Genomic DNA, 26,928 nt, shown 5'->3' with positions numbered 1-26,928 from the left:
ATCATATCCATACCTACCAGGCCATAGAACTATCTATAACTCCCAATCCCATTAAATCCCATGTACTCATCCAGAAGTCTTTTAAAAGGCCCCAGAGAGTTCGCCTCTACCGCCACTGATGGCAGCCGATTCCACTCACTCACCACCCTTAGACAAGACCTTCCAAACCAATAACCACCAGATTCTAGAAAGACAAGGGCAGCAGGTGCATGGCAACACCACTTTCTGCAAATTTCCCTCCAAGTCACACACCATCCTGACTTGGAAATATTTCCCTGTTCCTTCACTGCGGTTGGGTCACAATACTGGCGCACCCTCCCTAACAACATTGCAGATGTGCCTATACCAAATGGACCACAGCAGTTCATGAAGGCAGCTCGCCACTTTCTCAAGGACAGTTGGGGATGCACAACAAATGTTGGCCTAGCTAGCGTATCCCACATCCTATGAATGTATAAAGAAAATACTTTTTCAGTCTCCATGTGTTTCTGTCTGAGGACGCAGAGTAAGTTGAGTAATTGAAAACGTGTTGCATTTGTTTGGCATATAATCTGAGTTAGCTGACTGTCAATTACTGAAAGATTGCCTTTCAAAAACTTGTTTTTATAGGTCATTAAAAGAGCACGCATATGTTTGACATTTTTGCAGTAATTGAACATATCTCTTCCAGTTGTGGCGAAATGATACAGTGTTGGTTTGGTACATGGACTATAGTGAGTGATGTGACACTGTGGATATATAGATATGTATGCTTTTGCATGGTAAATATTTCTTAAATCATTTTGGAATCATATAACAACATAAAACTATCCATGTTTTTGTTTCCGGAACAGTATAGCCATTTAGCAAAATCAGTTGTTATACGAGGAGGCTGAAAATATGGGACAGTTTGTTCTTAAGAAAAGGTCAGGACATTTACGATATGCTTAAATATCAGATTGTCCCTTTAAAAACAGGATATATGGTCACTCCAGAAGATAAATGTGGCTTTGTGTTTTGGGGGTTGGATTGAATGGAGTGATGTTGTTGGTGTGGTAGGGATATTTTTGTTAAGGGAGGGATTAATAGGGTCTGTACCTTTATAGGCTTTGGTAGGGACTGAATCTTGATCTTGGTTAGTATTGATAGGAGAGGGGTCATTAGTGAGCTGCCTTCAGGGATGGTGCTTTCTTTTTGAGGATTAGGTTTAAGAGGGTGGTGTTTATTGCATTTGGAGAATTTATTTTTGTAACATGGCTTCTGGTTTCAAATTTGCTTATTTCCTTCTAAAGATGAGGGCACTCGCACGTGAATTTGTTCAGTATTTGCTCAGGTGACCAGGATTTTATTTAATGCGAACATATTAAAATAATTCATGGCCACCTTAAAAAGATGGAAAGTGAGGAGAGATGATATAATTGGAATGGTCATCATGGCAGCACAGTGGTTAGCACTGCAGCCTCATAGTGCCAGGGACCCAGGTTTGATTCCCGGCTTGGGTCACTGTCTGTCCGGAGTTTGCGCATTCTCCCATGTCTGCATGTCCTCCAGGTACTCCGGTTTCCTCCTACAGTCTAAAGACGTGCTGGTTAGGTGCACCAACCATGCTAAATTCTCCCTCAGTGTACTCAAACAGACGCTGGAGTGTGGCGACTAGGGGATTTGCACAGTAACTTAATTGCAGTGTTAATGTAAGCCGACTTGTCACGCTGATTTAAAAGGTTTTAAGTATTCAAACTATTGCTGTTGGTAATTTCAAAAGTCCCTTTGGAGTTTAGAGAAAGGTCCTGAACCGTGGTCACACTGTGTGTGTGTGTGTGTGTGTGTTTACATCTCCACACTTGTCTGCTGCTTCACTGCATTCATCACCACTGGCCGTAATGGGCAATGCCAGTGTCTAATATCCGCGGTGGGGCTTGTGTTGTAAAAGCAGCTGATGTGCTTTGGGTTTAAATATAGCCGGCGGGCGGTAAGGAGAAGATTTAATGGGAAATGTTTGCCATTCTTCCCCTAAAGGCAACAGCGACGCCAGCGTGAAGTTTGAATTGCACCCGAGCCAGGATGTTCCCCATCACCTTCGGAGTGTTCCTCCAGCTCTCTGTCTACCATGTGTTGGCTGAATCCACCTTCTTGGAGAACGCGTTTCCATTACAAGCAGGTATTAACAGATGGAGTGCTCGCTCCCTCTCTCTCTCTCCCATTCCTCCTCTGCTTGGTGCTCAGTGTAAAATCTTTGTTAGTCGGCAATGTGTGTAAAGGAGGGAAGCTGCCAGATCTGGGGGGGGGGGGGAACTCCGCTGTAGATCTCTCTTAAATCTTATCCCAGTAGATTAACGACTTGACCCGGATCAGGATGTGAAAAGATTGCCGATATTTACTAATGGTGTAAGCTGCCCGCGTTCATTCTATTTCGGTCGGTCCACCAGGACAGGGAACAGGGTCCAAATGTAAATGTTCTTTCTAAAAATACCCTCAGGTCTCTTCCTTATTGCCATCGGACTCCAATCGGATGTGAAGTGGGGGGTAGGGGAGGTGCAGGGTAAACATCAGCTGGCTCCCTCCGTATCACATATTCAGTCAGCACTCCTGAAATAACTGTGTTCAGCCAGCGGGAATTTATGGGAAACTATTTCTAATTGTTTGCGGATGTTGCCATGGGAACGCCGAACTCTGGTGGTCCTCAGCATGTTTTGGTTGGTTGGAGTTACTGAGCAGAGCGACTCAGAAGAGATTTGTCAAAGAATGCAATTAGTTAGAGCACCATGGGGAGCATTATGCAACAGATGTTCCACACGGTCCTTGTAATCATATATCCGAGGTTCAGAGTGTGAAGTCCACTTTATTTTAAAGTTAGAAACCTCTCAACACTCATTCGTGGTGTAGGATTTTCTGGCAGTTTGGTTAACATCAGGTATCACACTCTGTATTGCTTAATCCATAAAATTCCCGGGTGATGTTATTGGCAACCTACTTCAGAAAAACCTGCATCTAACACGGATGGGGATGTAAGGAGAATAAGTTTATAGCAGAGAATGCAAACAAAATAACTTTTATACAGCAGTGCAATATGTGCATTGTTTAGCAGAGTAATACTGAAGTATTATTGCCAGTAATATATATGCATTGTTTAGCAGAGTAATAGTGAAGTATTATCACCAGTAATATAAAGATAATGTTTACCAGACTACAAATGAAGTATTATTGCCAATAATATCTGTGCATTGTTTAGTAGAATAATAATGAAGTATTATCACCAGTAATATAACAGCATTCTTTAACAGTAATAATAAAGTATAACTGTCAATAATATTTGTGCATTGTTTAACAGAGTAATATTGAAGTATTATTGCCAGTAATATTTGTCATTGTCAACAGTGTAATATTGAAGTATTATTGCCATAATTTTGTGCATTTTTAACAAAAAATAGTGATTATTGCCAGTAATATTTGTGCATTATTAACAGAGTAATATTGAAGTATTATTGGCAGTAATATTTGTGCATTGTTTAACAGAGCAATACTGAAGTATTATTACCAGTAATATCTGTGCATTGTTAACAAGTAATATTGAAGTATTATTGGCAGCAAAGTAACATTTACTTTCAATGCAGTAGCTTTACTATTTAGTTGGAAGAATCAAGAGAGGCAAGTTAAATGGAAAATTTTAGAAGTTATGGGAAAATAGAGGTAGATACTTGGGATGTTTCTGCATTAACCTTTAAGAGTAGCAGAGCAGGTCGGTAAAACATTAATAAAACATATGGACTTTATAAACAAAGGCAGAAAGTACCAAAGCCAGAAAGTCATGCAAAGTCTGCACAAAATATTACTTTCATCCTGGGCGGGATAGTGTGTCCAATTCCGAATCCCATGCTTTATAAAGGAGTAAAGTCTTTAGAAAAGGCTTTGAAAGAGATTTAGTAGAATGGCTGCAGTCAAGAGTGGATTAGAATTATGTGGACAGAATTGGGAAATTGGGATTCTTCCTCTTGGAGGAGAGAAAGCTAATGGGAGATAAATTTCATTTATTTATTACAAGTAGGCTTACATTAACACTGCTATGAAGTTACTGTGAAAATTCCCTAGGTGCCAAACTCTGACATCTGTTCATGTACACTGAGGGAAAATTTAGCATGGCCAATGCACCTAACCAGATTATAGAGACGTTTAACGTCATGAAGATCTTAGGGAGTAAAAGTATTGGAAGTGTTTCCAATGGCTGAAGAGTTGATAACCTGACAGACTGAAAGTGATTTGTTTTCATTCATTCATTCGTCACTGTTTAGGCGAACATTTATTGCCCATTCTTAGTTGCCCTTGGGAAGGTGTTGGTGAACTGCCTTCTTGAACCTCTGTTGTCTTTGAAGTGTAAGTGCACCTATAGTGCTTCTAAGGAGGGACTTCCAGGATTTTGGCCCAGTGTCAGTGAAGGAATGGCAATATATTTCTAAGTCAGGATGGGCAGTGACTTGGAGAGGAACTCGCAGTGGCATTCTGAAGTATCTGCTGCCCTTGGCCTTCTAGATGGTAGTGGTTGTGGGTTTGGAAGGTACTGCATAAGGAGACTTGGTGAGGTTGTGCAGTGCATCTTTCAGATGGTACGCACTGCTGCCACTGTTCCTCAGTGGTGGAGGGAGTGAATGTTTGTGGAAAGGAAGCAATCAAATGGGCTGCTCTGTCCTGGATGGTGTCAAGCTTTTGAGTGCTGTTGGAGTGCACTCATCCAAGCAAGTGGAGAATATTTAGTCCATCACACTCCTGACTTGTGCCTTGTAGATGGTGGGAGTCTGGAGGTGAGTTACTCCACTGGATTCCCAGCTTCTGACCTGCCCTTTAATCCACAGTATTTATATGGCTAGTCCAGTTCAGTTTCTGAATTGATCAAGTAACAAAAGTGATATGAGAAAAAGTACTTTTTATGCAGTGATTGATTTGAATTTGCAATGCACTGCCTGATGGGGTGAAAAAATGGAATTGGGTGAAGACTTGAAGGGGAAAAAAACACTGTAGGGAAAGGAGCCAGGGTGTGGGACTAACTGGAGTGCTCTTCAGAAGACCCAGCACAGATTCAATAGGCTGAATGGTCTCTTTCTGTGCTATGCTATTCTATGATTTTATGATTACGATCTTTTCATAACATATATGCATCCATAAAGCTGTTGGGCTCTGACAATAATTATTTATATGGTACCTAAGAAGAAAAATACTGTAGTGAAAATAAATGCTTTAGAATTATATTTCCAGAGGAAAGCCATACAAATATATAAAAGGGAATTCAATTGTTTTTGCCTTAATTTCAGACAATCTGGTTGTAGCTGTACAAGGGGGCAGAAAATTGCTCATCTGTTTTGGTGTCACGTTGAGTGGTGAAGATGAGCAGTATAACATAGATCAGGTAGTCTTACTCAACACTATCTTTGCACTGGTTAGTGTGTTACTATAACCTACATCAAGCTCATCTTTCGAAACTCTTTGGTTAACTTAGATCATTGAAAGATGAGGATTAAGCGAGCAAACAGCAGGATCACAACAGAGTACTAAGGTTCCAATTTTGATCTCTGTTCTGCACAGTTAATTGGTCTTAGCCAGAGCAGGAATGCATCAAATGGTTTCAATGCTGGGAGGGAATGTTTTAATTAAGACTGAATGCATTACAGATAATAACTGGCACCTGGCCTGGACTCAGGTCTATGTGCAGTATTAGGTTTCAATAAGGGCCTGAAAATGAACTTTCATAGCTTCAGGTGTCACGTTGGGGGTCCTGGATATAGAAAATAATGGCTTGGATCTTGTGGTCCCAATAGTGGTGAACGCTGAAAGACCAGATTGAAGACCAGAAAAGACTGTACCTTCTGCAGAGCGGTTCAGAACAAAGATCTTTATGGGTGTGTGTGGGTGTCCTGATGGGAGGGTAGGTGTGGGGGTCTGTGGAGTAAATGATAAATGGAGTCAGAAGCAGTTGTAATAGAGTCACAGTGCAGAATTTTCCATCTCACCCTCCATGGAAATCGTAGTGGGTGGGACACAGGCCATGCAAAGGTCGTTGACATCGGGCAGGATTTTCTGATTCTGGGGCGAGCACTGCCAGAAAATCCCACCGTAGAGTCATAGAGATATACTGCACGGAAACAGCTCCTTGGTCCAATTCATCCACGCTGACCAGGTTTCCTAAACTGAACTAGTCCTATTTGCCTACGTTTGGTCCTTATTGCTCTAAACATTTCCTATCCGTGCCCCTGTCCAAATGTCTTTTAGATGTTGTAATTGTACCCAGCTCTACCACCTCCTTTGGCAGCACATTCTGTATACACACCACCCTTTGTGTGAAAAGGTTGCCTCTCTGGTCCCTTTTAAATCTTTCCCCTCTCACCTTAAACCTATGGAGTGGCATGGTGGCACAGTGGTTAGCACTGCTGCCTCACAGTGCCAGGGACCTGGGTTTGATTCCAGGCTTGGATCACTGTCTGTGTGGAATTTGTATGTTCTCCCTGTGCCTGAGTGGGTTTCCTCTGGGTGCTCAGGTTTCCTCCCACAGTCTAAAGATATGCAGATTAGGTGCTTTGGCCACTCTAAATTCTCCCTCAGGTACATCCGAACAGGTGCCTGAATGTGGCGACTAGGGTATTTTCTCATAACTTCATTGCAGTGTTAATGTAAGCCTACATGTGATTAATAAGTAAACTTTAACTTTAACTTTTATGCCCTCTAGTTTTGGAATCCCCTCCCCTGTTTTGGGGAACATGTTACCCATTAGATGAACTTTGGCTTTTTACCTTATCTATGCCCCTCATGATTTTATAAACCTCTATAAGGTCACCCTTCATCCTCCTAGACTCCAGGGGAAAATAGTCCCAGTCTATCCAGCCTCTCCTTATAATTCAAACCTTTCAGTCCCAGTAACATCCTGTAATCTTTTTTGCATCCTTTCCAGTTTAATAACATCCTTCCTATAGCAGGGCAAATAGAATTGTAAGCAGAACTCCAAATGTGGCCTTAACAATTTAACATAATGTCCCAACTCCTGTACTCAGTGCTCTGACCAATGAAAGCACTGAGTACAGGAGTTGGGTGCCAATCGCCTTCTTCACCACCTCTATACCTGTGATGCCACTTTCAAGGAACTATGTACCTGCACTCCTAATGGACACAGCCAGTTTACTACACAACAGATGCACCTCCCTGTACTCAACAATACATATAAACAGCTATACTGAAATCTAACAACCATCCCTTTCTTGCATGCACTCAGATATACTCCTGTGATCAGGCTTTAGCATTAATGTTTTGTGAATTTGTTGCATGTGAGGCCAACTGAGGTTCCGAAGGGCCTCTTCCCGCTACCACGCATTTCATTTCTCGGGCTGAGGGACTGTAATCAACTATCGGGCGTGATCCGGGTTGCATTGCAGCTTACTATTGGGACTGGCTGTAGTCCCAGCAGATGCCACAGCTCCTGGTGTGCTGCTGTAAACCAGTTATTTGATTGCATTTGAAAGCAGGACAACCTCCCTGGATGAAATTAATAGGCTGGACAAATGGGATCAGATTCACCCTGACTTCTGATTCCTATTAACAACCAAGAAAAAAGGATTAGTGATCAACAGACAGTAGGACTTGTTCTACACCTTTGGCGTCCCTCCATCAACAGTCTTTAGGGATCCATTTTAATTAACACATTGAAGGTCCTGATCTCAAGAAATTTCAATATATAGAGTAATTGAAATCTGGGGGGATTTTTTCCCAGCCCACTGTGCTACTCTAGCAGCCAGGAGATATCAGCGGAGGCCGTTCCATGGGCTTCCTGCTGGGCACCACAATCTCCCCGAGCCTCCAAGATTAAGATTTCCAATGTAATCAGCTCCACATGAGAAATTGATGCAGAGCTGACTGCAATATGGAAATTAGCATTTACATTTCATTAACAGGCACTGGACTGAAGTTTTTGGGCCTGCTTGCATCTCCTTCCCCCTCCCGGATATGGTTTATTCCATCAGGGTTTACTCCTGCTCCCCACTAATGGAGAGCAGGCTGCCTGACCCCAGTGGAGAGAAGAGACGCCATTGAGGCCACCCCAGGAGGTCGGAAGTAAGGGGGGTGCCCTTTGGGCAGTGCCAGCCTGACACCCTGGCATTGCCCAAAGAGGCAAACTGACACTGCCCAAAGGGCACTTTGGCACTTCCCACTGGGCATCAGGTTGTGCCAAGGGGGGCACTGCACATGCCTCGATCTGTCAGCGTGGAAATTGGCGCATGCACAGAGGCCCATTCAGCGCTATGTTGCCGGTCTCTCGGGCGGGAATAGCCCCTGCCCCAGATTTTCAGGGTGAATCACACTAGGGCACTCTCTGATGCACAGTGTTGGAGATTCATTCTGGAAATCATGCTGAAAAAGCCAAATGGAGTTACTCCCATTTTCCTGCACTTTGAGTACTTAGAATGTTTTTGGGAGAATCCCAGCCGTGGAATTATTGTCGCAGAGTTTGTAGTTTTATTTATTTCAAAGATCAACATTGTTTATTTGGATGATTCAGGCAAGCTGAAATCATCATTCAGAAACAGAACATTATTCCACATTCATTTTTACATTCTATTTGAAGACCTTCTCAGGAAGAGTAGTTAACATTTTACATACTTGTTAGCTGGATGTATAAGCACAAGCCTTCATTTTAAGCTTTTTCTGGTGGAGAGGGAATCACACCCATACTGTTAAAGTGTTCTGGAAAATGTTTCAAGTCTGTGTTAATGTACTTTTCTGCTGACACATACTCAGAAAATCTATCCCTAGGTCAATTAAAGACAGACCATTTAAGAAGTTATTTCTCTTCAATGGTGGAAATAGTGTCATAGAGATTTATAGCATGGAAACAGGCCCTTCAACCAACTTGTCCATGCCATCCTTTTTTTTAAACCACCAAGCTAGTCCCAATTGCCTGCATTTGGCCCATATCCTTCTATACCCAACTTACACATGTAAATGTCAAAATACTTTTTAAAAGATAAAATTGTACCTGTCTCTATTACTGCCTCTGGCAGCTCATTTCATGCACTCATCACTCTTTGTATGAAAAGATTGCCCCTCTGGACCCTTTTGTATCTTTCCCCTCTCACCTTAAACCTATGCCCTCTAGTTTTAGACTTTCCTACCTTTGGGAAAAGATGTTGACCATCCTCCTTATCTATGTCTCTCATTATTTTATAGACTTCTATGAAATCATCCCTAAGCCTCCTATGCTCTAAAGAAAGAAGTCTCAGTCTATCCATCCTCTCCTTATAACTCAAACCATCAAGTCCCAGTGTGATCCTAGTAAATCTTTTCTGCTCTCTTTCTAGTTTGATAGTATCCTTTCTATAATGGGGTGATCAGAAGTGTACACAATACTCCAAGTGTGGACTTACCAATGTCTTGTACGTCTTCAACAAGGTGTTCCAATTGCTGTTTTCAAAAACAAACTCCCTCAAAAGAATATAATAGATCAGTTGAAAGTTCCAAGACTGAGGTCAATATTGTTCAGATATCAGGAACATGGCACTAAGACTGGTAAATAGAGTTGAGATATAGGAGAGCCATGATCTTGTTGAACGTAAGCCCCTCAGCCCCAGAGTCAACAATGAGTGAAACTAATTGATGTGGTAAGAACTTGCCTTTTTGCTGCTTTTTCTCATCATTGTTAAGGGAGGCATAACTGGGTTTTTAATGGGGTATCAGAATGATAAGTATTGCTGTGTAACTGATCTGGCCAAGAAAAAATAATAATTCTATGTTTGTGTTGTGTCACTATTAAGATTAATTTTCAGATTTTTATGAACTAATATTTCAAATACTATCTTGAGAGATTTTTCATGATATTTCTACATCTACCTTCACCCCCAGGATTTATGTTCAATCTTTATTTGGTCCTTTGTAAAAAATTTGAAAAGTGATTTGATTCTTGAGATTATAATTTCCTGGTGGGCTGTCTGTGTGAAGTCTTTAATGTGATTGAGGTGCGTATTTAATTGAGTTACAGATAGAGAGAGAGAGAGAGAGAGAGATATCTGCCTGTCAATATCTATCAATTTCGTATCTATATATATACACACACACGGATTTAGTCAAGTGTTTTGGTGGAGAGGGCAGGGGGTGGGGCAGGTGTTGGGAGGCAGAGGAGAGTGCAGGGCAGAAAAGTGAAGTTAAAGCCACTATTAGATCAATCATTATCTTATTGAATGGTGGAGCAGGCTTGATGGGCTGAATGGCTTATTCATGCTCCAATTTTTATATTCTTATGTTCATGTAGTTCCTTGCTTACATTACTGTGAAGAAAGAAGCCTGTTAGACAAACAGTGGCAAAGATTTCTATCAGTTATGTTCCCTGCAGTTGTGTTAAGTGGACAACACCCCCTGACAACTTTCTTGCTGCAGCTTATCTCCACTTCATATTTCTTCAAAAGATGCTGCAAGCATAAATAAAACACTTTGGCAAAAAAAGTCTCTGTATATTAAACATGAAAATTAATTAAGAGTAAATTTAAAATTTCAATTTTACTGCAAAATGAAATGAGGCATTTGGACTAACTGATAAATCCATGATTTATCGTGAATCAGTACTAACCTGTAGAATTTTAGTTCTGCCGAATATGTGATTTTAACTCCTAAGGGGCGATTTTACCATTTTGATTCTAAGTGCTGAATCTGGGTACAATTCAGATCCAACTTGGAAACCTGTTCTGAGGCGCCTCCAAATGCACTCAGCCTGAAAAAAAGTCGCGAGTCTGAATCACACTGTGGGTGGGGCTTATCGTGCCCAAAACGCTGCTGCTCCAATTGCGCATACGCAGTTGAAGGCTCCAATGACAAAAAATTTGAAAAGCACTCCCCTATCACCTCGTTTCTGGGCCACAAGTGGATAAAGTGGCCCAGGAGAGATGGCCCCCACAGACATTGCCCAACCCCCCAAACATGACTGTCCCCCTTATCCACCCATCCCCTGCTACCCAGACCAATCGCTTACCCCCTGCCCCTCTTCCTCCCCCACCAATTATTCACAGATGGCAGTAGACCCCCCCCTTCCCCCCCACCGATCGCCCTCAGAGTAGCAGCAGTCGCCCTGCCGCCCCTGACTATCTACCCCCCCACAGCCAGAGATCCATCTGGCTTCCCTACCCCCCACCCGAGAATGACATAGCCTCCCTCCCTCCCCTCTAACCCCTCCACCAGAGAATGATCTGGCCCTCCTCCTCCCCTCCCCCCCACCAGAAAATGATCTGGCCCTTCTCCTCTTCCCCCCCACCAGAAAATGATCTGGCCCTTCTCCTCTTCCCCCCCACCAGAAAATGATCTGGCCCTCCTCCTCCTCCCCTCCCCTCCTCCACCAGAGAATGGTCTGGCCTCCCTACTTCCCCTCCCACCCCACCAGAGAATGATCAGACCTCCCCCCAGCCCCAGCACCAGCACCACCACCACCACCACCAAAGCATATCTGTACACCGAGCATGTCTGTTTCACATTGTATTCGCCCGTTCAAATGCAATGATAAAGGGGGAAATGCAGGTAAGATTGGGCGTCCAGCTCATTAAGTCAATTCAAATGCATGCAGATGCATTTAAACTGACGTCACACCCATTTCAGGTGTGGTTCTGATCATGACCATTTTCATGCCTTGGTAAAGTGGGAATCTGAGTGGATATGGGCATGGATTGCGCTATTCGCCTCACGCCCAACTTTACCAAGTTTTTGCACCCAAAAATGGGCGCAACACAATGTAAAATCGGGCCCTTAGTGTCACCATCTGCCAGTCAATACGAGATCAGCTTTAAGATTTATGCTGCAATATTAAGGAATTTTGCCTAAAAGAAAAATATTGAGTAGGAACTCTTTAGGATCAATGCATTGCTTTGTGCCAATTCTTGAGAAGTTTATTCCTTAAAATGGAAATGTTGAGCTGCACTGGTAACAACAGAAAGATAATGCCTTATTTGTGTTTCCTTTGTCACGCAGCACTGGCACCCGTGGAGCACAAAAAGAGAAGCATTAATAAGTGTTGCCTTCTGACCCCTCCTCCACCCCCGATGTTTCCACCACCCATCTTCAGGGAAAGCAGAAGTCTTGTGAGTACCGCCACGTTTCTTGGTGTCACATCCACTCCGCATTAACTGCTTGATGGATGGCTGTATATTTCTCTTTGCTGTTTCTTTAAGCTTTGAAATGCCCTTTGCAACTTTCATCAGTTGCACGAGGTCCATCACATAACAACTGTAGAAATTACCTGCAGCAAATTTTGATGATGTGTATTAAAATGAACTAGCTCTGGAGGAACAGGATTGACACAATTAGTTGTGTATCTCCTGGTCTGAATTGAACATTCTGTTCAACCTCCAATGTCCCTTTCTTTGTAGCCTCTCAACTGATTTCAATTGTTTTAGTATCTTGTAAATATAGAAATAGATATCTACTTTTTAAGTTTATTTCTTATTGCCAAAAATAGGCTTACTGTAACACTGCAATGAAGTTACTGTGAAAATCCCCTAGTCGCCACACTCTGGCACCTTTTTGGGTACACTGAGGGAGAATTTAGCATGGCCAATTCACCAAACCAGTGCATCTTTTAGAATGTGGGAAGAAACTGGAGCACCCAGTGGAAACCCACGCAGACATGCGGAGATTATGCAGATTCTGCACAGACCGTGACCCTAGCCTGGAATCAAACCTGGGTCCCTGGTGTTGCAAGGCAGCAGTGCTAACCACTGTGCCCTAATTTAGAAGTATAACATTAAGAACATGAAGTGACTGACCTGAGTGGGTGTATTTCTATTTGTATGAATGAGTTATAAGGCTGTGAATGTCCTCAGTTTACTGTGTGGTTTGAGCTGAAGTTGCTGATCTCAGCCAGCAGCAGACACTTGGTATTCTTGGTGAAGAGAAAAAAGCATAACTCAGCTATGATAACCCTGTTGTCAAACACCCTCCCAACAGTTATGTTCTACATTTCAGTTTAAAGAGAAGGATCACGATTGAACTACACAAATTTACTGCTGTCTTTCAGAAGTAACATCCAACGTGTGTTCATCAGGGTTTTCACATTTGACAGCAATTTTTTCAGTGCCTCATTTCAAGATACATCCTTAATCAATAAAATCTCATTCATGGTACGGCTACTCTTTTATTTATTGCTGACTAGGGAAATATGTGGAATCTCAGACTTTTTCATATTATGTTAGCAGATTGCATTATCGGTGCTCTGACTGGCTGGCTGTAAGTGAGTAACCCCTAGTGCCACATTCTAAGAACAATAATTCAATTTGAGTCTATTTATCTACTTGTTACTTCTTAAGCCGAGTTGATTAAAGCACTCCATTCCAGCATGGATTCTACTGGAGTCTGTGGTACAATCGTAATGGGTACTGGCTTTGAGCTCCCTAGCATTACACTGGGGGCGGGGAAGGGGTAGTAAATCAAAGATATACTTGGAAATCCCCTTCAGAAATTCACAGGTAGGGTTTGCATGGAACTTGCCCAGAAGTACCAACTTCTCTTGAGCAATTGTCCTGCACTGGGAACCATCCATAAAATGCAAGTTACATTGCAAACTGAGTTCTGATTAGGTTATAGCAATAGTTACACAAGGGTAGTTAGAAGGGTCATAACCACTTCTAACTTCTGAGTAACTATTGTCTGCACCCTCCAAGGGTCTCCTACCCATCCCATGGAACTCCCCTATCTCTACCTGAATCCTCCCACCTTGCTTCCTCTTCCGACAAGCCTAACTCTGATCTACGACTGGACCTCACCAAAGGTCCTCATCCAACTCTCCTGAGACCCCACCAACACCCCCAAGGCCAGACATATGACACCCGCACCCCCCCCCCCCCCCCCGCCCTCCCTATACCCAACCCACAAATTTTAGTGCAAGACTGAAATATTGTTTTCTAAGACAAATTATAGTATCCTAACTCTCAATCGGGTACAGAAAATACCTTAATTTCTATACATTTATTTTCTCTTTCTCAGGTGTAGATTTTTTGGTTCAGCCTGTTTCTCAGCTTTGTTTCGATGATAAAGATTTAACAACATTACCTTTGCCTCCTTATTACTATTCAACACTTGTGTTGTTTTTGTATAAATGATTCTATCCAGTTTCTGATGCACTATAATTCCTGCTTACAGTGTGAAGAATTTAATTGGAATCATTTAGCTTATAAGGTGGAGACCAATAGGTATTTATTAGAAGAGTTATGTTGGGATGAAGGGTGTACTGAATGGGATACTTCAGAACTTGGGGCTGGGAACATGACTGTTTCTAATTTATGTCAATGAATTGGATTCAGAAACTCAATACAAGTGATGGAAAACTTGGATAGCTTAGTGATAGTGAACAGTGGCTAATGCCCAATTCACAGAAATGGAGCAGTTGCTGTTTGAGTGCTAGCTTATTCAGAAAATTTTCTGTTTATGCAACAGTAGCATTTTGTTTTGCACCAGCATTAGTTACCTTGTAACTGAAACTGTAATCGAGGGCGGGATTTTACTGCCTTGCTCAGGCGAGATCGGAAACTCCCGCCCAAAGTCAAAGGAGATTTCCATTATAAGACCCTCACCCACTCTGATTCTGTGGCAGGTGAAGTGTGGAGTTCAGGCCTGAGAGTCAGTATCTCGTCCATCATTGGAATACAACTCTGATTGGAGCTTTTCTCTGTGTTGGTCTAGAGTCAGCTTGATCCTAGCTCTAGATTTATACAATATAAGCTCACTGATTTTATAAGTTAACTTTACACCAACACAATTCCAGTTCCTAAATTATGCCATGTTTCCCTACTTTGGAGGGGAGCATCCCATGTGGATGATTTCTGGCAGCCAATTATAGAGGGCATTATAGAAATCTGAGAGTAAACCATGCATCCATTCTCTTAGTACCAAGCACCAAGCTGGACAGATTGACTTGAATACACTGGCAAAAATAAAATAATAATGTGCCTGGATAACATGCAAATAGAAATATTTGAATAGTACAGATAAAGAATGAGGTACACAGTGTAAAATACTGAAGGATAGATTTGTTGACTTGGAGCACATGTCATCAATGTAGACAATGGACACAACTGATCCTGCAGTATTGGCCCCTTGTGGATGTGTCAGCTGTAGCTCAGTTGGTGGCACTCTTACCTCTGAATCAGAAGGTTACAGGTTCATATTGCACTCCAGGTCTTGAACATAGAAATGGGCTGACACTCCAGCACAATACTGAGGGTTGCTACACTGTTGGGGGTGCTACCTTTTTGTTGAAATGTTGTGCCGAGATTCCGTCTGTCTTAGGTCACGATCCCCCATGGCACAGCTTTGAAGAAGAAGAGGGGAGTTACCGCCAGTGTTCTGGCTAGTATTTATCCGGTCATTATCACAATGCTGTTCACAGGAGTTTGCTCTGTCCAAATCGGCTGCTGCATTTCCTGAATTGCAGCAGTGACTGTACTTCAAAAAAATTCTTCATCGGCTGCAAAGGTCTTTGTGTGCAGTGGCTGTAAGGAGGGTATGTATCAATAACATATCAAAGAACAAAGAAAATTACAGCACAGGAACAGGCCCTTCAGCCGTCCAAATCTGCACTGGCCGTGCTGCCTGTCAGAACTAAAACCCCCTACCTTTCCAGGAACCATATCCCTCTACTCCCATCCTATTCATGTGTTTGCCCAGGTGCCCCTTAGAAGTCACTATCATATCTGCTTCCAGCAACAAATTCCAGTCACCTACCACCATCGATGTAAAAAAAAGTGCCTTGTACATCTCCTTTAAAACTTGCCCCTATTTCAATACAAGTCTTTTTTTTGTACGGGAAATCCTACAGGGTCTGTCCATCTTTGCACCTGGATTTCCAATATTCAGAGCTGGCAAAGAGCCTGTCTGGGAAATGAAGTCTTAAAAACATCCTTGAGTTTACATGTGAATAGAAACATTTACTTGTAGATGCCATTAACTTACTGTTTACTGGAATAAAACTAACACTGTACCCTCTTTAGGAGAGGCTCTAAGTTGTAAATTAAGTTGGTCAAGGGTACAGAATTTTTAAAGAAATAGTAGTTAGATCTGCCGCAAGACTTCCAGTAATACTCAGCAATGTTAGATGCACAGATTAGACTGACTATGCTTGGATTTATATGATTTGGATAGACTATTAGAATTCCAGGCTATAATTAACAAGTCTGTAACTAAAATAAATATAATAGCAGTTTGAGCAACGTGTTGTTGAAGCGTCCTAAAGCAACAATACAAGATATTGTGCAAGATGTTTGATTGCTCTTCCTACACACACTCTTGCACACCCCACTTCCCAACAACTCCACCCACCCTGACTGACTTAAAAACCTCTACTGGCATCATTGTAGGAAGATATTAATCAGAGGAAAATTTAGGAAAGAAAGAAAAATAAATCCAGGAAAGAGTCCAGGTTTCAGATCAGGGCTGGCCAAGAAATGGGAGAAAGCTGTCCTGTCCATTACTGGACACGCATGCATGGGGAGACTAGTAAGTGTGAGAATTAGGGGGAGATAATGTATGAATAACTAGGTTGTGGTTTACCTGTGTAGCTATTAGCTGTATTCCTTTCCTCAAGTGAACTTTCCTCACAGTTCTGACAGCACATGAACATATTTGAATAATATAAAATAGACTATTACAGCAATAACTAATCCACCATTACCCAAAATTACTTTGCTTCTATTCTTTTTTGTTGTTAACTGCATTACAATATCTAGCAGGAAAGAAGAATTGTCAAGCTATTAAATATTAACATACTACAGTGTTACTAAAAACGACCTGTGATAATCCTTTTAAGTTTAACCATTAATTTGCAAGAGCATGGAATGCTTGCTAATAACACTTAGAAATATTTAAATAAGTCAAACTTAGCTCAATTATAAAGAAAGCAAAATGTTGCAGAGGCTGGAAATGTAAGAGGGGGATGATTCTCCCACCCCAATGCACTGTCTTTTTGGTGCAGCGGGCTGGAAGATTTTAGCGGCATTGGATTAGTATGATCCACGCTGAGTGTCCAGCCCCAAGCACGTTTTCCAGTGACAGATTGCGCGCACCCCCCCCCCCCCCCCCCCCCCCCCCACCAACTCAAACCCCCCCCGGCAGGAGTGTTTCACTCCAGCAGGAATTACTACAGCTCCCCATTTACGGTGAGCTGGTGGCCCCGCTGGAGTGAAGACGGGCAATTGAGGCCCCCCAAAGGGCTGGGCAGCGGGGCTGGTTACCCCCTGGGTATTGGCACCTTGGCAGTGCCTGCTTGGGCCCCCTAACACTGCCTAAGGGGCACTTTGGCAGCACCCGTCAGGCATTGGGACGTGCCAAGTGGACAAAGCCTAATGGGGGCGGGGTCTGAAGAAGCGGGAGATTGGTGAGGGCGGAGTTTCCTGCTGCCACTCTGCAGTTGGGATTGATTGGGGAGGGAGGCCAGTGATCGGGGCTGCCCATCGGGGTGGAGGGGTTGGCACTGCAGGATGGACAGTGTTGGGACTGTTGATTGGGGGAGTGAATTGGGGGGAGGGGGTGGTCAGGACTGGGCCTCGGCATGCTCAGTGATCGGGCTGTGGGAGGACTCGGAGGACGGGCAATGCAGGGTTGGCCAGTGATCAAGCTGGCCAGTAAGCGGGAGGCCAATAGACAGGGCTCTCGGGAGGCTGGCAGACAGGGCACTGACAGATAGGCACATGCACAGTTATGCTATGCTGCCGACTTCTCCAGCAGGAATAGGACCCGCCCCCAGATCTTTTACATGATTCACACTGAGGCTGTCAGCAGTGCACAGTGTGTGAGAAATTGTTCTCTACACTCCTACTGAAAGAAACAGCATGAATTACCCCAGTTTTCATGCGATTCGACACCTAGAATTTTTTGGGGGAGAATCGCCCCTTTAGGATTATGAGCTAAGACCCTTCTAAGTAAAATTTCTTTACCTTCAAATTATTCATTGCTCAGGTCCTCAGATGTGCTTGAGCTAACAAGGTATGAATAACTAGTATGCGTGCATTAAGTGAAATTTATTAAACTAGCTTTTACATGTACTTAACACAAAGCAGCAAACACAATAGTATTCCTCATCCCCAAGTTTCTAGGTGTTCTTGAACTTTGCCAGCACTTTGAAGTGATGTTGAACTGTATCCAGAGAGTTATGCTCCAGAGACCATTGTAATATTGAGCCAACAAAGATTACAATTTTCCAACTGTTATCCCCACTTCTCATTATTCTTTCTGCTTTAATTGGAAAAGTCCTAATTCACCTCTTCCATTGGGTGAGGCTGCGAATCATCTTGTATCATTCCACCTTTGTAACTAGAGCCAAATAGACAAAAGATAATTGTTCTTCCCTTGGGGGTCTCAGAGTTTACATTCCATTGCAAACATACGATACTTATGCTTACAAACAAAGTCACATTCTCTTGTCAACATAGAATCCTACAATTTCTACACTGCAGAAAGAGGCCATCTGACCCACTGGGTCCTATTTTACCATTTTGATTCTAAGTGCTGGGTGGACTTGAAACTGTGATGTTTCCGATCCGACTTTTACCCGTTCTCAGGCACCGCCATATGCACCCTGCCTGAAAATATATTAGCGATTCCGAATCGCGCTGCAGAAGCCTGGGCGTGGAGCTTGATGCACCCGAAATCTGGCAGTTCCAATTGCGCGTGCGCAATAAAATGATGGAATGCGGCACCCCTGCCACATCACTCCCAGGATGTATAATGCCTCCCCCTGGCCCCCACAGATATTGCTCCATCCCCTTAACATTACTGACCCCTTTATCTCCCGACCCCTCCACCATCCAGACCAATCATAGGCTCCTCCTCCTTTCCCCCTCACTTCTGGCTGATAGTTGCAAATGCTTCAGCCTTGTCTTTTGTGCTGGGCTCCAGTATCATTGATGATTGGGATATTTGTAGAGCCTCGTCCTCCTGTTGGTCATCCACCACCATTCACACTTAATGTGGCAGCACTGTGGAGCTTTGGCTGTGGGATCACTTAACTCTGTCTATCGTACGTTACTTCTGCTGTTCGGCATACAAGTGGTTCTGTGTTGTAGCTTCACCAGGTTGACACTTCATCTTTAGGTGTGTCAGGTGCTGCTCCTGGCATGCCCTCCTGCATTCTTGAACTAGGGTTGATCCCCCAACTTGATAGAGTGGGGAATATGCTGGGCCATGAGGTTTCAGATTCTGGTTGAGTACAATTCTGCTCCTGCTGATACCCACAGCATCCCATGGACGCCTAGTTTATAAACTGCAAGATCTGTTCAAAATCTATCCCACTTAGCACAGCGGTAGTGCCACACAACACAAGGATTGTGCTGTGGTCACTTCTATCATGCTGTCATGGACAGATGCATCTGTAACAGGACAAGGTCACGTTGCTCTTTCCCTCTTTTTGGTTCCCTGACTGCCTGCTGAAGACGTGGTCAGCAGATATGTCCTTTAGGGCTTGACCACCTTGGTCAGTAGTGGTGATATGAATTCACCTTTGGCAATGGACATTGAAGTCCCTCACCCAGTGTATGTTCTGTGCCCTTGCCACCCTCAATGTTTCCTTCAGTTGTTGTTCAATGTGGAGGAGCACTGGCTGATTCATCAACTGAAGGGTGGGGTAGACAGTAATCAGTAGGAAGTTTCCTTGCCCATGTTTGACCTGATGCCAAGAGACTGCATGGGGTTCAGAGTTGATTTTGAGAACTCACAGGGCAATTCCCTCCTGCTTATAATCATTGTGCTGTCACCTCTGTCCTTAGGTGGGACAGGACATACCTAGGGATGGTGATGGTGATGACTGGAGTATTATCTGTAAGGTATGATTTTGTGAATATGATTGTTGGACTATTGCTTGATTAGTCTGAGAGTCAGCTCTTCCAGGTTTTAACAAACCCCCAGAGGTTAGCAATGAGCACTTTACAGGCTTGACGGGCTGGGTTTGTCCTTGTTGTTTCAGATGCCCAGGTCGATTTCTTGGTGGTCAGTCTCATTTCATTCCTTTCAGATATCATAGTGGTTTGGTATAACTGAGCGTCTTGCTAGGCCTTTTCAGAGAGCATTCATGACTCGACTGCATTTCCATAGGTCTGGAGTCACATGTCGATCAGACTTGGTAAAGAAGGCAGATTTCCTTCCCTAAAGGGCATTAGTGAATGAACCAGATCAGTTTTTACAATAACACCAATGATTTCATGATCACCGTTACTGAGGTCCAGATTTTCAAACCCAGATTGAGCTTGAGTATTTTCTTGGCTCGGTGCACACAACCTTTAAAAATGGTCTGCCCCAGGGCATTGGGTGGAGTAGGGGAGAGGGCTGAAGCAGGAATCAGGATGGATACCCCTGCAATGAATTTGCAGGCTCTCAGACGCAGTAGGAGGGTGTGCGCAATGTTTGCCTCTGTGCCCTCACACTGTGTATATGAATAGAACATAAAACAAAAACATCCTCTCTAGCCCTCATAACCCCACCACACATACCCCTATGCCAACCTTTGTCATCCCCATTCAACCCCCACACCCCATGTCAACTCATGCTAACCCATGCCCCCACCAACCTTTGCTTTCAACCCTCGATGCCATCTCATCTAGTATCCTTTGGCAATTCTTTGACAGGTTTGATACATCCTGGATAGCTTTAACAGCTGGACAACTCTTGGACAGTAGGACATCTTTTTTACAGATGACAGTGATGATGAGTTGTGCGCAAAACGTGTTTAATCATGTTCACCTTTAGCAATCTCAAAAGTGTTGAAACCTCTTCAGAAGTGTGCTTTACCTTTCCCAAAGGAGTCCTGGAACCCTATCTTGGCCATTCATAAGAACCCATCAAATTCCTGCCACCTCTTACCTGTTCTAATCTGCACACTTCAGATTCCTCATTCCTGTTCTTCCAAAATCCCACTTCAGTGGGGGCAGGTGACCGTTGAAATCACCAGCTGCCTCCGCAAATCATCACAGTATCTCCCCACTGATGTTGGCGAATGCCATGTCCAGAAATTCCAGCCATTTCCAGGATTTCCACCGTGGCAGAAAGGCCCACTTTCCATTCCAGATTGTTAATTGGATTTAAATTCCACTAGGTGCCATGATGGGATTTGAACTCATGTCCCTAGAGTATGAGACAGGGCCTCTGGATTTAAAATATGTTTAAAATGTGTTTTAAGAGTTTAAAATGTGAATAACAATGAGACTTAAGCTTGCCCACTTGGGGCAGGTTGGTCACCAGCTTGATGGTGACCAGATGGGTTGGCCCATCTTCCAGCCTCTGTTAAAGCTTTGAAGGCTGGAGCCAGGCTTGGGTCAGAAAACACAAGTTTAAGATTTTAACTCCCAAATGATCAAAACCTTCCCATTTACTTTTGTTGAAATATTCCTGATATTTCAGGCCAATGATCTTACATCAGAGCTGGAAGGAGTAAGAGATTTCATAGAATCAATCATTGAATCCCTACAGTGCAGAAGGAGACCATTCGGCCCATTGAATCTGGCACCAACAACAATCCACTCAGGCCCTATCCCACAATCACACATATTTACCGCACTAATCCCTTTAACTTTCACGTCCTGGGACACTGGTTTATAAGTGAGCGCAGGGACTAGGGAAAATGCTGATGGTTTGCAGGGAGCTTGAGGAAAGAAGAGAAGGGAAAGTCTCTGATAGGGTGGAGGGATTGAACGACAGTTAATTGGAAGTTAAAATTTCAGAAGAATAACTTTGAAATTTGCACTGGCCAAACAATTCTTTGAGATCTTTATTTTTCTTGATCTGTACTGTCATTCTCCCTGCACTTCACGCAACCTCTTTTCAAATTGCTTGCGATCCAGTATGTTCAATGGGCATCTCATACAAATATTCCATCTTAAATGTTTCAAACTGAAGTAGCCTTGCTGTTGAAGTATTAAAACAGGGGAGAGATAACTCAGCACTGATTAGCATTTGACCTTTCCACCCTTTCTGACACACATCCACAATAAAAAGTCTGACAACACCAGGTTTAAGTCCAACCGATTTATTTGATAGTAAATTCACTAGCTTTCAAGGTTACCCTCTTCGTCACCTGAGGGTAACCTCGAAAGCTAGTGAATTTACTATCAAATAAATCGGTTGGACTTAAACCTGGTGTTGTCAGACTTTTTACTGTGTTTTGGAGAGAGTGATCATTGTATGGTGGAGTTTCTGTTGCAGATGGAGGAGGAGAAAGTGGGTTCCCGGACACGTGTCCTTTGTTTGAATAGAGGGGAGTATGGTAGGATGAGAGAAGAATTGGCGAATGTGGACTGGGGGAGCGCGTTGGAAGGTAGGTCTGCTGAGGAGCAGTGGAGGATCTTTAAGGAGATCTTTCTTGGTGCTCAGCAGAAATTTATTCCGATGGTTAAAAAGGACAGTAGGAAGAGAGGTAATAAGCCGTGGATAACGAAGGAGGTGAAGGCAAGTGTTAAATTAAAAGCGGAGGAATTTAGAGTAGCTAAGAGCAGTGGGCAAGAAGAGGATTGGGAAAGGTTTAAATGTCAACAAAGATTGACAAAAAAGTTGATAAAGGAGGGTAGAAGAAGCTATGAAGCTGGGCTAGCGCTTAATATAAAAAAGGATAGCAAGAGTTTTTATAAATATATAAAAAGGAAGAGGCTGGCTAGGGTGAACGTTGGTCCCTTAGCGGATGAGAAAGGGGACCTAGTGGTAGGGGATGGGGATATGGCTAAGGTCTTGAATAACTTTTTTGTTTCTGTCTTCACGGAGGAGGACGTGAATAATTTGCCGGGTGTTAGCGATGGAAAGGTGGTAGGACTGGAGGGTCTTAATGACATTACTGTTACTAGAGAGGTGGTGCGCGACAGACTGGAGGGGCTGATTGTGGACAAGTCCCCAGGACCGGATGGAATGCATCCGAGGGTTCTGAAAGAAATGGCGGAGGTGATAGTGGATGCCTTGGTGGTTATTTTCCAGACGTCGCTGGATTCCGGGGAAGTGCCGGAGGATTGGAAAACGGCTAATGTTACGCCGTTGTTTAAGAAGGGTGCCAGGCAAAAGGCGGGGAATTACAGGCCGGTTAGTTTAACGTCTGTGGTAGGTAAAATGTTAGAATCCGTCATTAAGGAGGAAATTGCGAGGCATCTTGAAGGGAATTGCTTGATAGGGCAGACGCAACACGGTTTCATTAAAGGGAAGTCGTGTCTGACAAATTTACTGGAGTTCTATGAGGATGTGTCTAGGGCGGTGGATAGAGGAGAGCCGGTGGATGTGGTCTTTCTGGATTTTCAGAAGGCGTTTGATAAGGTACCTCACAAGAGGTTACTGCAGAAGGTCAGAGGACATGGAGTTGGGGGTAGGGTGTTAGCGTGGATAGAGGATTGGTTGTCAAATAGGAGGCAGAGAGTGGGGGTCAATGGGTGCTATTCGGATTGGCGGTTGGTGACTAGTGGGGTGCCCCAGGGGTCGGTGCTGGGGCCTCAGCTATTTACCATTTATATAGATGATCTGGAGGAGGGAACCGAGTGTAGGGTGTCGAAATTTGCTGATGACACCAAGATTGGGGGAAAGGCAAATTGTGCGGAGGGTGTGGAGAGTCTGCAGAAGGATCTAGATAGGCTGGGCGAATGGGCCAGGAAATGGCAAATGGAATTTAATGTTGGCAAGTGTGAGGTGGTCCACTTTGGTAGGAAGAATGGTAGGAAGGACTATTACTTACGTGGCGAAAAACTGCAGCAGGCGACGGTGCAGAGGGACCTCGGGGTCCTTGTGCATGAGTCGCAAAACCCCAGCCTGCAGGTGCAGCAGGTGGTCAGGAAGGCGAATGGGATGCTGGCCTTCATAGCGAGGGGGATTGAATATAAAAGTAGGGAGGTCTTGCTGCAGCTGTATAGGGCATTGGTGAGGCCGCAGCTGGAGTACTGTGTGCAGTTTTGGGCGCCGCACCTGCGCAAGGATATTTTGGCCTTGGAGGGAGTGCAGAGGAGGTTTACTAGGCTGATACCGGAGTTGAGGGGGTTGAGCTATGAGGAGAGGCTGAATAAACTAGGCTTGTACTCGTTAGAGTTTAGAAGAATGAGGGGAGATCTCATTGAGACGTATAAGATGATGAATGGGATGGATAGGATAGAGGTGGAAAGACTCTTCCCGCTCAAAAAAGACAGTAGGACTAGGGGGCACAGCCTCAAGATAAAGGGGGGGCGGTTCAGAACGGAGTTGAGGAGGAACTTCTTCACTCAAAGGGTGGTGAATCTCTGGAATTCTCTGCCCGTTGAAGTGGTGGAGGCTGCCTCGCTAAATATTTTTAAGAAGCGGGTTGATGGGTTTTAGATAAGAGAGGGGATTAAGGGTTATGGGGAGAGGGCGGGAAAGTGGAACTGAGCCACGACAGATCAGCCATGATCTTATTGAATGGCGGGGCAGGCTCGAAGGGCCAGATGGCCTACTCCTGCTCCTATTTCTTATGTTCTTATGTTCTTACCCGAGTCCAATGCCGGCATATCTACATCATGACACATCCACAATAGACAGTGTGTTTACATGCTGGGTCATTTTGAAAAGTGCAGATTGTCATTTGAAATCCCCTAGGTTTCCTAATGAGGCAGGATGACTGCATTGCTGAACACTTCCGCTCTGCCTGCAAACATGGCCCCAACCTTCCTGTCACTTGCCATTTCAATTCTCTCATGCCCACATGTCCATTCTTAGTCCTGCTCAACTTGGATTCAACATTGAGTTCAATAATTTCAGTCTGTGAACTTTCCCCTCCACATTATCTGTTGATTTTTCAGCTCCCTGACCTCCCCCAACACAATCTCAACCCCTCCCCCATTTGGACATCTCCCAAAAAAAGTGTCAAGTTCGCATAAAAACTGGAATAAATCCTGCTGCTTTTTTCAGCAGGATATTCGAAATGCATCTCCCACATTCTGTGCACTTAAGAGTGCTCTAGCGAGATTCACAATAAAACTTTGGGGGCAAGGCCTATTCCTGCCTGAGAGGCCGGCAGCATAGTACTGAGTGGGCCATTTGCAGTAGCCCGCATTGCCAGCCTCCCAATTACTGGCCACCACGACAACTGCCCAAATCACTGCCTGTGTGACCCCTCCACCCATCAACTGCTTGCTTCCTAGACATGATGTGGAGATGCCGGCGTTGGACTGGGGTAAACACAGTAAGAAGTCTCACAACACCAGGTTAAAGTCCAACAGGTTTATTTGCTAGCAAAAGCCACTAGCTTTTGGGCCAGAGGATGGGAGGCCTGAAAGCTAGTGGCTTTTGCTACCAAATAAACCTGTTGGACTTTAACCTGGTGTTGTGAGACTTCTTACTCCCAGGCCAGCCCGACACTCCCCCTTTCTATCTATCCCCACCCCCAGCAGTCCCGATCTCCCCGACCTCCCCTTCCAATGTAGCCCTACCCCCATACTCTTTCATCTCTCCCCTCACAGCCCCAAACCTCCCAGCAAGCCAACCCCACCCCAATGGCCAATTCTGATCACTGTTCACCCTCCCTCTGTCAGCAATCCTGACTGCAGAGTGGCAGTGGGATACCCTCACCCCCAGGATCTCCCCCTATAGGCTCTGCCCTGGCCATGCCCCCTTTGCATTGCCCAGTGCCCTTTGGGCAATGCCAAGGTGCTTCCTGGGCATTGCCACTTTGCCCCTTGGGTAGTGCCAAGGGGCCAGGCTGGGACTGGTGCAGGGGAGAGAGGCTAGCGGGCCCAGAGATGTCAGTCCTAATGATATACAAATGCTCATTTTAATACTTTAACCAGCTCCATGCTGATTTTCAGTGCAGAGCTGATGACGCTGGTAACCCAGCAGCTGGAGACACCCAGAGGCCATGGTACCCATCAGAAAGACCGCTACACAGCCTACGCTTATGTTTCACCTCTTATCAAACTATATAATTCTATACAGTTCTACCTTGCTTCAGTTCTGTAGAAGGACCATTTAGATTTGAAACGTTAACTCTGGGCATGATCTTACCATCTGTTCATACCACAATCATGCTGCAGCAAGGTCAGACAGTTTGGCAGCTGCCAAATTTCCATTCACTGCGGTGGGGTGGAAAAATCCTACTGGAGTGAACACTGGTAAAAGTCTGGCCTCTGATTCTCTCTCCATAGGTGCTGCCAGACATGCTGAGTTTCTCCAGCATTCACTGTTTTTCATTCAGATTCTGTTCTACTTGTTACTCAGTAACAGATTACTTTGTAATAATCTGTACACTCTGACATGTGACATAGATAGTACTGCATGCTGGACCACTTTTAAGTTAGCTGTTCAAATTTTCTTGAAAATGATTATTGAACAGAGACTTCCAAGTGTTTTGTTTTGGTAGATGATTTAGTCACAGCTCAAGGAGCATGACAGCTGAAAATCAATGACTGCCAATCTGACTACTTGCTCTTTAATTTGTCTTGGCTTTTCAAATTTAGTAGTGTCCAATAACACATATTTGACCCTTCACCTTGGTCACTCAACTTAATTAGCAGTAGGTCAAATGTTCCTATTTTTGTACTTGGCTGACAGGAAGAATCACTTGTTAATGGAGACTATTCAAATTTCTGTTCATTAATTAAAACAGCTGGAATGTTGTGAGTTCCTGAATATCGCCCTCCTCATTTAATTTTACTCTTGTGCATGCAGTTAATGTTTAGAACCAGTTATTACATAGCTTGGCCAAAGACTGGTTGAAATAAGAAGAGCGGACCATTTTTACAGCCTGATCGATCACCTTTTGAATGAGCTCATTTTTACATTACATTTTTTTCTGATTATTTTTGTCTCTTAGCAAGAAGAACTAAATCTGAAGAATTTACCATTAGAAGTAAAGACAAATGAATCTTCATGTAAAGTATCAGGTATAATCGGTCCTCCTGGGCCTTCAGGCCCCCAGGTAAGATTCGTCAACATTTTGGGATGAACAAAATGATCTGAATCTTCACTCTCTCTTAATGTAGAATTTCCACCATT

General features: G+C 43.9%; 1 protein-coding gene across 1 annotated transcript in view; it reads left to right on the top strand.

Annotated features, from left to right (window-relative positions):
- The first annotated feature begins 1,947 nt into the window (after positions 1–1,947).
- Positions 1,948–26,928, top strand: part of colq (collagen-like tail subunit (single strand of homotrimer) of asymmetric acetylcholinesterase) — a 94,681-nt gene continuing 69,700 nt past the window's right edge. Inside the window, exons 1-3 of the mRNA XM_080216224.1 lie at positions 1,948–2,137; positions 11,956–12,065; positions 26,747–26,851. Coding sequence (XP_080072350.1) covers positions 2,041–2,137; positions 11,956–12,065; positions 26,747–26,851 — 312 coding nt within the window. The 5' untranslated portion in view covers positions 1,948–2,040. The remainder of the gene's footprint in view (positions 2,138–11,955; positions 12,066–26,746; positions 26,852–26,928) is intronic.

The sequence above is a fragment of the Carcharhinus amblyrhynchos genome, chromosome 2, assembly GCF_965287045.1.
Source record: "Carcharhinus amblyrhynchos chromosome 2, sCarAmb.v2.hapA, whole genome shotgun sequence".
In the NCBI taxonomy this organism is placed as follows: domain Eukaryota; kingdom Metazoa; phylum Chordata; class Chondrichthyes; order Carcharhiniformes; family Carcharhinidae; genus Carcharhinus; species Carcharhinus amblyrhynchos.
This window is presented reverse-complemented; position numbering and strand designations above follow the sequence as displayed.